We start from the raw sequence: 14,840 nt of genomic DNA on the forward strand, positions 1-14,840 counted from the left end.
GTAGCATGGATAGTTTCTGTTAAAAATTTTTTTTTCTGAGTATGAGCCATAGTTTCTTGTTTCTTTGCACATTTCATATTTTTTTGTTGAAAACTGGGTGTTTTGAATATTAAGATGTGCAAAGAAAAAAGCGAAAAGAAAACAATACTCTTCAGTCTTTGCAGGTTGACTCAGTGTTTCAGCATGCGTTCAACACTTAGCCAAGCAACTTACAACTTCACCTTAGCCTTCACTGGCGCTTGCACAGAGCCTAAAGACCAGCCAGAGGTAAAAGCTTATGGTCCTACCAGTTTTTTTTTTTCTGGGTATGTATTCTGCCCTGAGCATGCTCATGGATTTCTAGATTCCTCTTTACACGCAATGGCTTTTCAAAGCGTCTATTCCTCCAAAATGTCTGACTCCCTTGTCTTTACTCTAGGCTTTCAGCATGTGTTTTATTTGACCCAACTATTACTATTTATCCCAGGGGCCACCAGCTTGTATGCTTGGCTTTCACTGGTTTCAGTGTGACTGCATAGCTAGACTATCCTGATAAGAGTTTAAAATTAGTAAAAACAAAGGAAATCCCCTTGCAGCAGACCTCAAAGGATACCTAGTCTGTCGCAAAACAATCAGACAAAATTCCTTGGGAACATGTCCGCCATGACTCTCCTAGACCAAGTGTTAACAGTGGAAACATGGGCTGCTATCATTAAGACTGCCACTGTGCTTGAGAGTGGGGTGGATGTCTAGAGTGAGTGAAAAGACCATAATGATCTCCTATCCTGTTTCTGTACCGTACCCTTTCTTCTGATTGAACATTCACTTGGTTGCTGTAAACCTTTGACTGTCTTCCAGAGTTCTGATCAGGTTGATTGTGATAGGTTTTTTTTTTTTGCCTAGTTTTTCAGTGTTTCTGGGGAGTGCCAGCCTCTAGCAGTCCCCACTCTGCCATTTTTACTAATGTCACTTAGCCGTTCTCTTTTCATATAATGCTTCTGTCCTCTTTCTTTCTCAGCTTTTTTTCTGGGACTTCAATTACATATATTAGACCTACTTAGTATGCATTGCTGCATTATACTTTTACTTATATTTTACATCTTTTTGTCTCTATATTTTATTCTGGGTGTTTTCTTCTGACTTATATTTTACACCACAAATTATCTCCTTACCTGTATCTAATCTGCTATTAAACCTATTCATTTTTAAATTTTGGTTATTGTATTTTTAACTCTAGAAGTTAAAAAATAATATCTAGTTTATTCTGAAGATTACTTAATATCAGTCACAATGACTATTCTTTGAGTGTCATATATAGGAATATAAATGAATAAATAATCATTTGAGGCCTAGGATGATGTTCTCTTTTTCCAGAGAAGATTATATTTATGACAGTAAGGATTATTAAAAATTCAGGGTCACCTTTATTAGTTCTCAGAGATTCAACTACATTAAACTGGGCTTTTTAGTCTTCTTGGTGACTGGTCTGCATCTGTTTCACAGTTACTCCTAGGAGGTAGTCCTCCTATTTCCAGCTCAAAGCTTAGAGCTTTACCAGAGCTACTGTTGTTTAGTGCACTCTAGAATCCAGTTTTTGTGTCTCTAGCCTCATGTGATTATTAAAAGATTCTCAACCTCTCAGCCCTCTCTTTTCAGTTAGCAGATGCCTCTAGGGAAAAGTAGCCTTGAATTCAAGCTTTACCTCTCTTCATTTTCTTCTTCTCCTGGATCTTAGCACCATAATTTTTTCTGCCTGTTTAGTTCCGTTATGCCCTCAAAGAGATACACACATAAGTATTTTTTCCCTCAGCTTTTAAGATTTTCTTAGAAGGTGCATTGGTTTGAATTACCTTAATCCTCTAATTCTCCATTACCAATTCTAACGTTAGTGAGAGAAGGATAAAACTCGTTTTGGCTTTACCACTATGAAAAGCATTAGGAATTGTAAATATCTGAGTAAATATAAGAGATGAAGAGATTATTCCCCTCTTAATTTTTTAAAAATACGTATGACTTAATTTTTTAAAAAATACGTATGACTTATAGCTGTCATGTGTTATGTGTACATACCTTATAAACCCACACAAAAATTTCATAATTTTTGTGTGGGTTTATAAGGTATGTACACATAACACATATGACAGCTATAACATAAAGAATGAGGGGGGTGTAGGCAATAGCCCTACAATTTGTGAAGTAGCACAGCATTAACTATTAAATCCTTTGTGAAAAAAGAGGTAACTACAGCATTGTTTTTCCTAAAGCAACCACCAAAAACAATTTAAAAATGTATAGCGAAAACATCTACACAAAATGAAATTTAAAAATAATAATTCACAAAGCTGTTAGGAAAATAATCAAGTATATAGGGGCCAAACAGGAAATGAAAATGAACTGATAGATCTAAGTATGAATCTAAGTATGTCAGCAATTGCATTAAATGATCCAAAACACTGCTATCCAATAGAACTTTCCTTGCTGTTGGAAGTATCTTACAGCTGCATCATCAAATACATAGCTGCTAGCTATATGGCTAATGAATACTTTGACCGTGGCTAGTACAGCTAAGGAATTGCATTTTTAGTTATTTTTTTTATTTTTTATTATTTATTTATTTATTTGAGACGGAGTTTCGCTCTTGTTGCCCAGGCTGGAGTGCAATGGCGCGATCTCAGCTCACCACAACCTCCACCTCCTGGGTTCAGGCAATTCTTCTGCCTCAGCCTCCTGAGTAGCTGGGATTACAGGCACGTGCCACCATGCCCAGCTAATTTTTTGTATTTTTATTTATTAGAGACGCGGTTTCACCATGTTGACCAGGATGGTCTTGATCTCTTGACCTTGTGAGCCACCCGCCTCGGCCTCCCAAAATGCTGGGATTACAGGCGTGAGCCACCAGGCCCAGCTTTAGTTATTTTTAAAATGCAATGCATTTCAGTTTAATTTTACATAGACCCATATAGCTAGTGACTATTGTATTGGACAGTGTAGGTTTTAATGCTCCAATGGAAAGGCAGGGATTACTAATATTTCTTTTAAAAAGAAAACAGAAAAGCAAGACCCAACTATCTGTCATACCCCAAAAATATACTTTTAAATATGGACATAATTTAATTGTAAATGGATGCAATCAAACAGTAAGCATAAGAATGCTAGAATCACCATATTAATGTCAGATAAAATAGGCTTTAAGAAAAAGTATACTGTAAAAACTACAAAGGAGTATTTCATACTGATAAAATCTTCTACATCCAGACAGTTTTAAAGTCAAATTCTAACAAAACTTTCAAGAAGCAGATGCTTCCAATTATGTACAAGTCTCCCAAGAAATCTAGAAAGGATACTCCTCAACTAATTTATATTAAGATTTTAGAATAATCTTCATATGAAAGTCAGAAAAAGGACATTAGAAAGGAGAATTGCAGGCTGAATGAGCAAGAATGCAAATTTAATCCAACAGTGTTTTAAGACATAATTATCAAGTTGTGCTTATTCCAAGAATATGAGTGTGATTTTATGTATTTAATGAATTTGATTTAGCATATTTATGGATTAAAGAAGAAGAACAATACGTGATCCTCCAATGGATTCAGAAAAACATTTGATGACACTCACTGCACATTCATGATTTAAGGAAAAAACTAAAGCCAGAAATTAAAGGGAATTATGACATAAACTTATTAAATGAGGAAACAAGCCAGGTGTGGTGGCTCATACCTGTCATCCCAGCACTGTGGGAGGCTGAGGGTGGTGGATGTCTTGAGTCTACGAGTTCGAGACCAGCCTGGGCAATATGGTGAAACCCCCCCATGTCTATAACAAATACAAAACTTAGCTGGGCATGGTGGTGCATGCCTGTAGTCCCAGCTACTTGGAAGGCTGAAGTGGGAGGATCACCTGAGCCTGTGAGGCAAGCCTGCAGAGAGCTGTGATCACACCGCCGCACCCCAGCCTGGTTGACAGAGTGAGACCCTGTCTCAAAAAATAAAATGATGTCAATAAATGAGGAAACTTTCAAAGCATTTCCCCTAACATTAAGATGACCCAAGGATACCTATGTAACCACCTCAGCATTTCACAAGTCCTAAACAGGTAGTAAGATAAGAAATAGAAAAGGTATAAAGATAGGAAGAGAAGAAATGAAACTGGTATTATTCACAAATGATAGTCTGTAGAGAAAACCTAAAATAATGTTTAAGCCATTGGCATTAATATCAAGGTGTTAAGCAACAGTTGCTGGGTTTAACATCTATCTACCTCCCACCCTCAAATTGAATTTTGATATAGTTGGTTAAATAGTGTTAGAAAAAAAGTTATTTATGAATGCAACTAACAATATAAGGTACTTGGGAATAAATCTAGTAAATGATGGGTATCATCCTTCTAAAGAAATTTACATCATTTCATTAAAAGAAAATTAAATCTTAAGTAGATTTGTCATTTTCATGGCTAGATGCCTTAATCTAAAAATTCATGATTTCAGTCATTATCCCAAAAGAGATTTTACCGAATTTGAAACACAATTTTAAAATTTTAAGTGGACTAGCAAAGGTCCCACAATACTGGAAAAAATATGGAAGAGCCAGGTTGGGAACACTTCCCTCAGATATTGATATAATAAACCTGCTGAATAAAATGAAAAGCTAGAAATAGACACACATGTGATGTAATTGCCTATGCATTCTTCTTGCCCTCTGCAGAGATAAAAACAACTCACTGAGACAGTGGTATTGCAGGAGAGTAAGAGTTTAAGGGTAGGATTAATTACTCTAGCTTCCCCCAAAACTTGGAAGTTAGGGTTTTTCAAAGATAGTTTGGAGGGCAGGGGGCTAGGAAATGGGAGATACTGATTGATTGAGTTGGGGATGATATTATAGCAGGTTTAATCTGTTTTTTTGTGCTGAGTCAGTTCTGGGTTGGGGATCACAGAACCAGTTGAATTAGTTCATTGGTGTAAGTCCCAGGTCCAGGTGGAGTTAGTCAGTGGCCAGAATACAAAAATCTGAAAAACACTTCAAAGACTAATCTTAGGTTTTGACAATAGTGCTGTTATCTGTTGAAGCAATTGGGGAAGATAGAAATCTTGTGACCTCTGGAGTAGTAGATTATTATAGAAAGACAAATTAGGGAACAGTGGCTGGTAGGTGTAGTTAAACCTACTACTGGTTTAGCAGAATTGAGGCCCCTCCCATAATTCTAATCTTGTGGCCTTTCATCAATCTTAGAAAGGTGGTGTCAGTGCTAGTTTTGGGAAGGGATTATCATTTTTGTTTTAAAGTCAACAGAGGCAGGTAGCATGTGAAATCAGAAGCAAGTTGGAGTAAGGTTAGATTTCTCTGTTATAATTTTTGCAAAGGCAGTTTATTGCCATTTTTGCAGTAGTAACATTGCCAACCAGTGGTAAAAAGAAAAAGACTGTAAACAACTCACTGAGACAGTGGTATTGCAGGTATTCTTTAGAAGGATGATACCCATCATTTACTAGATTTATTCCCAAGTACCTTATATTGTTAGTTGCATTCATAAATAACTTTTTTTCTAACACTATTTAACCAACTATATCAAAATTCAATTTGAGGGTGGGAGGTAGGTAGATGTTAAACCCAGCAACTGTTGCTTAACACCTTGATATTTATTTATTTGTTTGAGACAGTGTCTCGCTCTGTCACCAGGCTGGAGTGTAGTGGCACAATCTCAGCTCACTGCAATCTCAGCCTCCTGGGTTCAAGCAATTCTCCTGCCTCAGCCTCCTGAGTAGCTGGGACTACAGGCACGTGCCACCATGCCCAACTAATTTTTGTATTTTTTAGTAGAGACGAGGTTTCACCATGTTGGCCAGGATGGTCTCCATCTCTTGACCTCGTGATCCGCCCACCTTGGCCTCCCAAAGTGCTGGGATTACAGGTGTGAGCCACCGTGCCCGGCCTAATAAATTTTTATTTCTAAGCTGTTTATAATGTGTCAGTGTGTTGTGAATAGGATAGAATGCTTTTCACATGGTAAGAATAGGCATTATTTCATGAATTTTTTTGTTTCATTTATGTGTGTGGGTACATACTGGTTCCCGATGCAAAATGTGCTTGACTATGACTTGTGCCAAAAAAAGCAAAAAAATTTAAAAGACACAGCAAAACCTGCTGATACAATTGGTTATTTCTGTGGAAAAAAGATAAAATTTATTCCCACAAAACACAAAAATAATATACAGATAAAGACCAAAATGTGAAGATCAAAACTTTAAATATTTAGAACATGGAGGAAATTGATGACCTTGACCAGAGTTTTTTTGGTAGAGTGAGAGTGGCATAAGAGCCGAAGTGTAATTGGAATGAATTCACATGTGAGTAGACTAATTAGAGTAACTATCAAAACAAAAGAAGTTTTGTAAGCTTTGGATCGGTTTGAGAAAAGCAATGAAGAAAAAAAAAAACACAAAAGGAGTTTGGTGACAATGAAAAGCAGTGTTAATAGGATTAATATCAAGGTGTTATCCAACAGTGGCATTAAGCAAAGTAGGGTTTTCAGGGTTGGGTTTTGTTTTTTTGTTTTTTTGGCTTTTAACCTGAGACCTTGTCAAGTGTTTATTTGCATATGGGAATGGACTACTAAATAATTACTGAAGAGCATCTTGGAGTAGGCAAGAAAGGATTAGATTTGGTTAGGGTCATCATTTTTTGCTTCTTTTCCCTAGACAATCCTGGTTTTCAGCCGTTCCTCTCCTACACCCCTATCTAATTCAGCATTTGTCCCAGTTTTTAAACATTTTATGAAGGTATCATTAGTAATTACATTCAAATAAGCTGAGTTGGAGGATTTGATAGTTTTTCACTTTGTACTTCCAGCTTCTTCTAGTGTCTTGTCTAGCAGTATATGAGACCTGTGAGCAGTGAATAGAGTCCCCCTTTTAGTCCCCCTATTGTGCCATCCCCATTCTGTAAACTGTGGAAATGCATACATATACTAACAGTTGGTAGGGTCAATTGGAATTGTGGACAGTTACATATTGGGTATTTCTCTTTTCTTTTTGAGATTTGAGGCAGGTCTCACTCTGTCACCCAGACTGGAGTGCAATGGCGTGATTTCAGCTCACTGCCACCTCCACCTCCCAGGCTCAAGTGATTTTCCTGCCTCAGTCTCCCAAGTAGGAGGATTATAGGCGAGTGCCACCACACCCAGCTAATTTTTGTATTTTTAATAGACACCGGGTTTCACCATGTTGGCCAGGCTGGTCTCAAACTCCTGACGTCAAATGATCCATCCACCTCGGCCTCCCAAAGTGCTGAGATTACAGGTGTGAGCCACTGTGCCCAGCCTATTTTGGGTCATTTTCAAACAGATGCAGGAAACAGATGTATAGCAGTCCTGCCAGAGAGCTTATGGAGAGTAGACTGAACACTTCCTACAATGGCTTTGTTATTTGCTGTATGGTATAAATCTACAGATTTTTTTTCATTTCATTATTTGATACAATTTTATTTTGCAGTAAATGCTTTTGACAGGAATAGTTTTTTTAAAGTACCTGTTTAATGAAAAGTTAAGGACTACATTTTTGGTTTCTCAAGAAAATTGATAATGAATGGGTGGCAACACAAGGTTCATCAGCATTTATTGTCTCTCTTAAGGGTCATAATAATATCTCTAACCACATGAAATCTAGGAACATAAGGATATACTTCAGAAGTTAATAATTAAGAACACTGTCCCAAAAGGGAGTTTATCATATGTAGTTATAGAAGGTGTGTTTTATATTACTCTGTGAAGCGTAACTTCTCATCGAGATTAAAAAAACGATTTTTCTAAGTCAATTTAGCACACTTTTGGTTCCAGTTTTCTTGTGCATTTATGAAAAAGTGAAGCAGAGCTGTTACTGAGAAGGCTCTATTAGTAGAAGAAATTTGCAACTAATTAAAAGATACCAATTTAATATCAGTGTCATAGGATGCTTCAAATAGAAAATTGTTAATTTCTAATAATGGTGTAAATTTTTTTCATGTAGTTAATGGAATTTGGGTAGAACATTTGGAAAATAATTCTCCCAATAGTTAAATATCTGACATCATTGTGAATGTTTAAGATAAAATGATAGTTTCACCCCTACTAGATTGCTACCGTTAAGCTTCTTCTATTAAAAAAAACTGTAGCTTTCACTCTCTCTTTGTATATTATTTAATATAGATAGAAAAATATCTGAATGTATATGTGGTAAAATAACAAGTGATTCCTTCTTGTAAGTTTTTGAATTTATTTTTTCTTTGCTCATTTCTGTTTTATTTTTTCTATAATAAACATAAGTTGATTTTGTGATAAATTGTAATTAACTTATTCCTCTAAAACACACATACACAGCAAAAGAGGCAAAGAAAAACTAAAAACGAGTAGTGAGGCGTTTCATTTTTTTTCTTTTAAATTATTTGATTCCTTTAAGGAAAGGCAAGATATGAGACCACAGATGATGAGAATTATGCAATTCCCCCAGCTCCCAATATGTAGAAGACTCATTTTAACATGGTAGTAGGAGGCTGTTCTAAGGATCTGCATTTATATTTTATCCTTATTCTTCTCTTCCTTTAACTGGATACAGTTATAAAAACTCCAATACTGGTGCTGCTTTTCATGTTATCAGGAAGGCAGGAACTAGTTTGCCTTATGTAATTAAGATAGTTTCTGTGATGCTGCATTACATCTGTTTTTCAGCTTTTGATCCCTGTGACTTCTGTACCTTTTGTACATGTATCCATTCATCTTACCTTTTCGAATCTGTACCATTTTAAAATATATGTTTATATCTCATTTCCTAATTCCTTGATTTTTGCTGGCCTGCCTGGTTTCTGTTTTCATTCTTTACTTGTCCTATATTTCTTACTATCACTTTAGTTGCTGACCTACCTAGACTCTATGCTTTAGTGTACTTAACTTTCTGCCCTATCTCTGTACTTGACTGTTAATCATAACCCTAATACTGCAGATCCATCTCATTTTTATAGGGAATTCTGGTGAACAGAGCAGTTAAAAATTACTTGGAAAATATGCATAATTAGTCCAAGTATTATTTCCAACTGAAAGAAAAGCTTCGAATTTCTAATTATTGGAATTAAATTTAAGGTGATGTCATATTTTTGTTTTTTCTTATCAGGCTAAAAGACCTCACTAATCAGCTAGCTGCCAGCTAGGACTAAGAATGAGAAATTTTGCTTGTTTCTGTTGCTTAATGTCTTCCAGCACAACTAACTTTGTCACCTTCTAAAATGGCCAAGTGGCAAATAGTGATTAATTCGTTATTGGTTTACTGCAATTAAGAATTCATTTTGTGACTATATGGGCTTGAGGAAAGAGTGTGTACAACCTTTCCATAGAACCTACTATTGACACTATAATTTGGAATATGTGACTATACAGCCTACCTAACCTGTAAATGCTTTTTTTGCTATGTAATTTGGATGTGATTCTGATTTTATTTGGGTACTAATGCTACAACTTGTACAATTACGTTAGATGATGCATGACATATATTGTAATATAGATAATTTCTTCCTGTCTTTTGATCCAGTAAATGGGCAGTTAGTGGGCAGGTGGTTGTTGTTGTTGTTTTTAACAGAGAGTCTCATTCTATTGCTCAGGCTGGAGTGCATTGGCACAATCAGAGAGTTCAAGTGATCCTTCTGCCTCAGCCTGCGATTAGCTAGAAGTACAGACACCTGCCACCATGCCCGGCTAATTTTTAACTTTTTGTAGAAACAGAGTCTTGCTATGTTATCTGGGCTTGTCTCAAACTTTTGACCTAAAGCATTTCTCCCACGTTGGTCTCCCAAGTCACCAGGATTACAGGTGTGAGTCATCATGCGTGCCCTGACTTTTTCTTTTAGTATAAATTTCCAAGCAGCTGGCTTTGGTTTTGAATAACTGACTGTTAGTTGAGGTCATTCTCTTGAAAGCTATCTTAATTGTTTATGTTTCGTTCACTTGCTTTTATGCATAATTCTTTGGTAAATGTATTTTTTCCTAAGTAGAGCTATTTATAAAGATACTTTATGCATGACAAAGATATATATATGTATGTATATAGTTAGAGAAAAAGAGTTATCTCTAATCCCGGGTCAAGAATAAATCTGATTCAAATGCACATGTTAATCCAACCCATATGTTGCAGACCTAAAAATAGATAAAACCATGGCCACTTTGAGAGTTTTAGTCTGGTTATACCTTTTCAATTTTGTATTATAGGAAAGTTAAAGGAGGGAATATCGATGTACATCCCTCAGAAAAAGCACTCATTGTTCAATATGAAGTGGAAGCTACCATTCTTGGAGAAATGGGGGATCCCATGTTGGGAGAACGAAAAGAATGTCAAAAAATGTAAGTTCTTTATTTGTGCACATTTTCAAAGTAGTGAACATTACATAGACTTCATACAAATCTGATGTTATTTCGATCTGCATAGGTGATTGATTATGGCATTCTTCCAAGCATACTTTATCTTAGTGAAGGAGAGATTATATTAAACTGTAAGTATGGAGTATATTAATCCTAGAGAAAATAAGATTTTTTAAGCTTAATAGAAACTTGTTGTAACATATATATTCTAATTTATCCCATTTAGAAAATGAATATAATAGATTTTGAACTACTAACTTGTGAAATCAACCATAAAAGATTTTTTTTTTTTTAAGTTCTGGGAATCATGTGCAGAATGTGTAGGTTTGTTACTTAGGTATAAATCTGCCATGGTGGTTTGCTGTACCTATTCACCTGTCATCTAGGTTTTAAGCCCTGCATGAATTAGGCATTTGTCCTAATGCTCTCCCTCCCCTTGCCCCCTACTCCCGACAGGCCCCATTGTATGATGTTCCCCTCCCTATGTCCATATGTTCTCATTCTTCACCTCCACTTATGAGTGAGAACGTGTGGTGTTTGGCTTTCTGTTCCTGTGTTAGTTTGCTGAGAATGATGGCTTCTAGCTTCATCAATATCCCTGCAAAGGACATGAATTCATTCTTTTTTATGGCTGCATAGTATTACATCATGTATATGAGCCACATTTTCTTTATCCATTCTATCACTGATGGGTATATAGGTTGGTTCCAAGTCTTTGCTATTGTGAATAGTGCTGCAGTAAACATACATGTGCATGTATCTTTATAGTAGAATGATTTATAATCCTTTGGGTATATACCCAGTATTGGGATTGCTGGGTCAAATGGTATTTCTATTTCTAGATCCTTGAGGAATCACCACACTGTCTTCTACAATGATTAAACTAATTCCAGTTTCTCCACAGCCTCACCAGCATCTGTTGTTTCCTGACTTTTTAATAATCACCATTCTAACTGGCATGAGATGGTATCTCATTGTGGCTTTGATTTGCATTTCTTTAATGACCAGTGATGATGAGCTTCTTTTCGTGTGTTTCTTTGGCACATAAATGTCTCCTTTTAAAAAGTGTCTTTTGGCCAGGCGCGGTGGCTCACGCCTGTAATCCCAGCACTTTGGGAGGCCGAGGTGGGTGGATCACGAGGTCAAGAGATCAAGACCATCCTGGTCAACATGGTGAAACCCCGTCTCTACTAAAAATACAAAAAATTAGCTGGGCATGGTGGCGCGTGCCTGTAATCCCAGCTACTCAGGAGGCTGAGGCAGGAGAATTGCCTGAACCCAGGAGGCGGAGGTTGCGGTGAGCCGAGATCGCGCCATTGCACTCCAGCCTGGGTAACAAGAGCGAAACTCCATCTCAAAAAAAAAAGGTGTCTGTTAATATCCTTCACCCACTTTTTGATGGTTTTTATTTTTATTGTAAATTTGTTTAAGTTTCTTCTAGAATCTGGATATTAGACCTTTGTCAGATGCATAGATTGTAAAAATGTTCTCCCATTCTGTAGGTTCCCTGTTCATTCTGATGATAGTTTCTTTTGCTATGCAGAAGCTCTTTAGTTTAGTTAGATCCCATTTGCCAATTGGGCTTTTGTTGCAATTGCTTTTGCTTTTGGTGTTTTACTCATGAAGTCTTTTTCCATGCCTATGTCCTGAATGGTATTGCCTAGGTTTTTTTCTAGGGGGTTTATGGCTTTGAGTTTTATTTTTAAGTCTTTAATCCATGTTGAGTTAATTTTTGTATAAAGTATAAAGAAGGGATCCAGTTTCTGTTTTCTACATATGGCTAGCCAGTTTTCCTAGCACCATTTATTAAATAGGGAGTCCTTTCCCCATTGCTCCCCATTGCTTGTTTTTGTCAGGTTTGTCAAAGATCAGATGATTATAGATGTGTGGTGTTATTTCTGAGGTCTCTGTTCTGTTGCATTGGTCTATATATATGCTTTGATAACTGTATCATGCTGTTTTGGTTACTGTAGCTTTGTAGTATAGTTTGAAGTCAGGTAGTATGATGCTTCCAGCTGTGTGTGTGTGTGTGTGTGTGTGTGTGTGTGTGTGTGTGTGTGGTTTTTTGCTTAGATTGCCTTGGCTGTACAGGCTCTTTTTCGGTTGCATATGAAATTTAAAGTGTTTTTTCTAATTCTGCAAAGAAAGTCAACAGTAGGTTGATAGGAATAGCATTCAATCTATAAACTTTGGGTGGTATGGCCATTTTCATGATATTTAGTCTTCCTATCCATGAGCATGGAAATATTTTTCCATTTGTTTGTGTCCTCTCTGATTTCCTTGAGCAGTGGTTTGTTCCTTTCCTTGAGCAAGGAACTCTTCAAGTTCGCCTTGAAGAGATCCTTCATGTCTCTTGTAAGTTGTATTCCTAGGTATTTTATTTTCTTTGTAGCAATTGTAAATGGGAGTTCACTCATGATTTGGCTCTCTGCTTGTCTATTGTTGGTGTATAGGAATGCTTGTGATTTTTGCATGTTGATTTTGTATCCTGAGACTTGCTTGCCAGCTTACGGAGTTTTTGAGCTGAGATGATGGGGTTTTCTAAAAATACAATCATGTCGTCTACAAACAGAGACAGTTTGACTTTTTCTCTTCCTATTTGAATATGCTTTACTTCTCTCTCTTGCCTGATTGTCTGGGCCAGAACTTCCAATACTGTGTTCAATAGGAGTGATGAGAAAGAGCATCCTTGTCTTGTGCTGATTTTCAAAGGGAATCCTTTCAGCTTTTGCCCATTCAGTGTGAGATTGGCTGTGAGTTTTTTTATAAATAGCTCTTACTATTTTGAGATATGTTCCATCAATACCTAGTTTATTGAGAATTTTTAATATGAAAGGATGCTGAATTTTATTGAAGGCCTTTTCTGCATCTATTGAGATAGTCATGTGGATTTTGTCATTGATTTTATTTATGTGATGGATTATGTTTACTGATTTATGTTGAACCAGCCTTGCATCCTAGGGATGAAGCTGACTTGGTCTGGTGGATAAGGTTTTTGATATGCTGCTGGATTCGGTGTGCCAGTATTTTATTGATGATTTTTGCATTGATGTTTATCAGGGAAATTGGCCTGAAATTTTCTTTTTTTATTTTGTGTCTGCCAGGTTTTGGTATCAGGATGATGCTGGCCTCATAAAATGAGTTGGGGGGGAGTCCCTCTTTTTCTATTGCTTGGAATAGTTTCAAAAAGCATAATATCAGTTCCTCTTTTTACCCCTGGTAGAATTTGGCTGTGAATTTATCTGGTCCTGGGTTTTTTTTTGTTGTTGGTGGTAAGCTGTTAATTACTGCCTGAATTTCAGAACCTGTTATTGGTCAATTCAGGCATTCAGCTTCTTCCTGGTTTAGTCCTGAGAGGGTGTTTGTGTCCCAAGAATTTATCCGTTTCTTCTAGGTTTTCTAGATTATTTGTGTAGAGGTATTTGTAGTACTCCCTGATGGTAGTTTGTATTTCTGTGGGATGAGTGGTGATATCTCCTTTATCATTTTTTATTGTGTCTATTTGATTCTTCTCTCTTTTCTTCTTTATTAGTCTAGCTAGCCATCCATTTTAATTTTTTCAAAAAAAAAACAACTCCTGGATTCATTGATTTTTGGAAGAGTTTTTCATGTCTCTATTTCCTTCAGTTCTGCTCTGATCATAGTTATTTCTTGTCTTCTGCTAGATTTTGACTGTTTGCCCTTGCTTCTCTAGTTCTTTTAATTGTGATGTTAGGGTATTGATTTCAAATCTTTTCAGCTTTTTGATACGGGCATTTAGTGCTACAAATTTCCCTTTTAACAATTGTTTAGCTGTGTCCCAGAGATTCTGGTACGTTATGTCTTTGTTCTCATTGGTTGCAAAGAACTTCTTTATTTCTGCCTTAATTTTCTTATTTACCCAGGAGACATTCAGAACCAGGTTGTTCAATTTCCATGTGTGGAAATTGTTGTGTGGTTTTGAGTGAGTTTCTTAATCCTGAGTTCTTATTTGATTGCATTGTGGTCTGAGAGACTGTTTGTTATGATTTCCGTTCTTTTGCATTTGATGAAGACTGATTGTTTTACTTCCAATTATGTGGTCGATTTTAGAATAAGTGCCATGGCATTTAGAAAAATGTATATTCTGTTGATTTAGAGTGGAGAGTTCTGTAGATGTCTATTAGGTCCACTTGATCCAGAGCTGAGTTCAAGTCCTGAATATACTTGTTAATTTTCTGTCTCATTGATCTGTCTAATATTGAAAGTGGGTGTTAAAGTCTCCCACTATTTTTGTGTCGGAGTCTAAGTCTCTTTGTAGGTCTCTAAGAACTTGTTTTGTGAACCTTGGTGCTCCTCTATGGGGTACATATATATTTAGCGGAGTTAGCTCTTTTTGTTGCCTTGAACCCTTTACCATTATGTAATGCCCTTCTTTGTCTTTTTTGATCTTTGTTGGTTTCAAGTCTGTTTTAGCAGAGACTAGGATTGCAACCCCTGTATTTTTATTTTATTTTATTTTTTGCTTTCCA

The 14,840-nt window shown here is 36.4% G+C and overlaps 1 protein-coding gene across 2 annotated transcripts in view; it reads left to right on the forward strand.

The window, feature by feature from the left end:
* Positions 1-14,840, forward strand: part of KIFAP3 (kinesin associated protein 3) — a 142,711-nt gene that overhangs the window by 6,907 nt on the left and 120,964 nt on the right. For both annotated transcript variants that reach the window (XM_078356300.1, XM_002807710.7), the window contains exon 2: positions 10,201-10,332. In XM_078356300.1, coding sequence (XP_078212426.1) covers positions 10,201-10,332 — 132 coding nt within the window. The remainder of the gene's footprint in view (positions 1-10,200; positions 10,333-14,840) is intronic.

The sequence above is a fragment of the Callithrix jacchus genome, chromosome 18 (assembly GCF_049354715.1).
Source record: "Callithrix jacchus isolate 240 chromosome 18, calJac240_pri, whole genome shotgun sequence".
NCBI classification, from domain to species: Eukaryota; Metazoa; Chordata; class Mammalia; order Primates; family Cebidae; genus Callithrix; species Callithrix jacchus.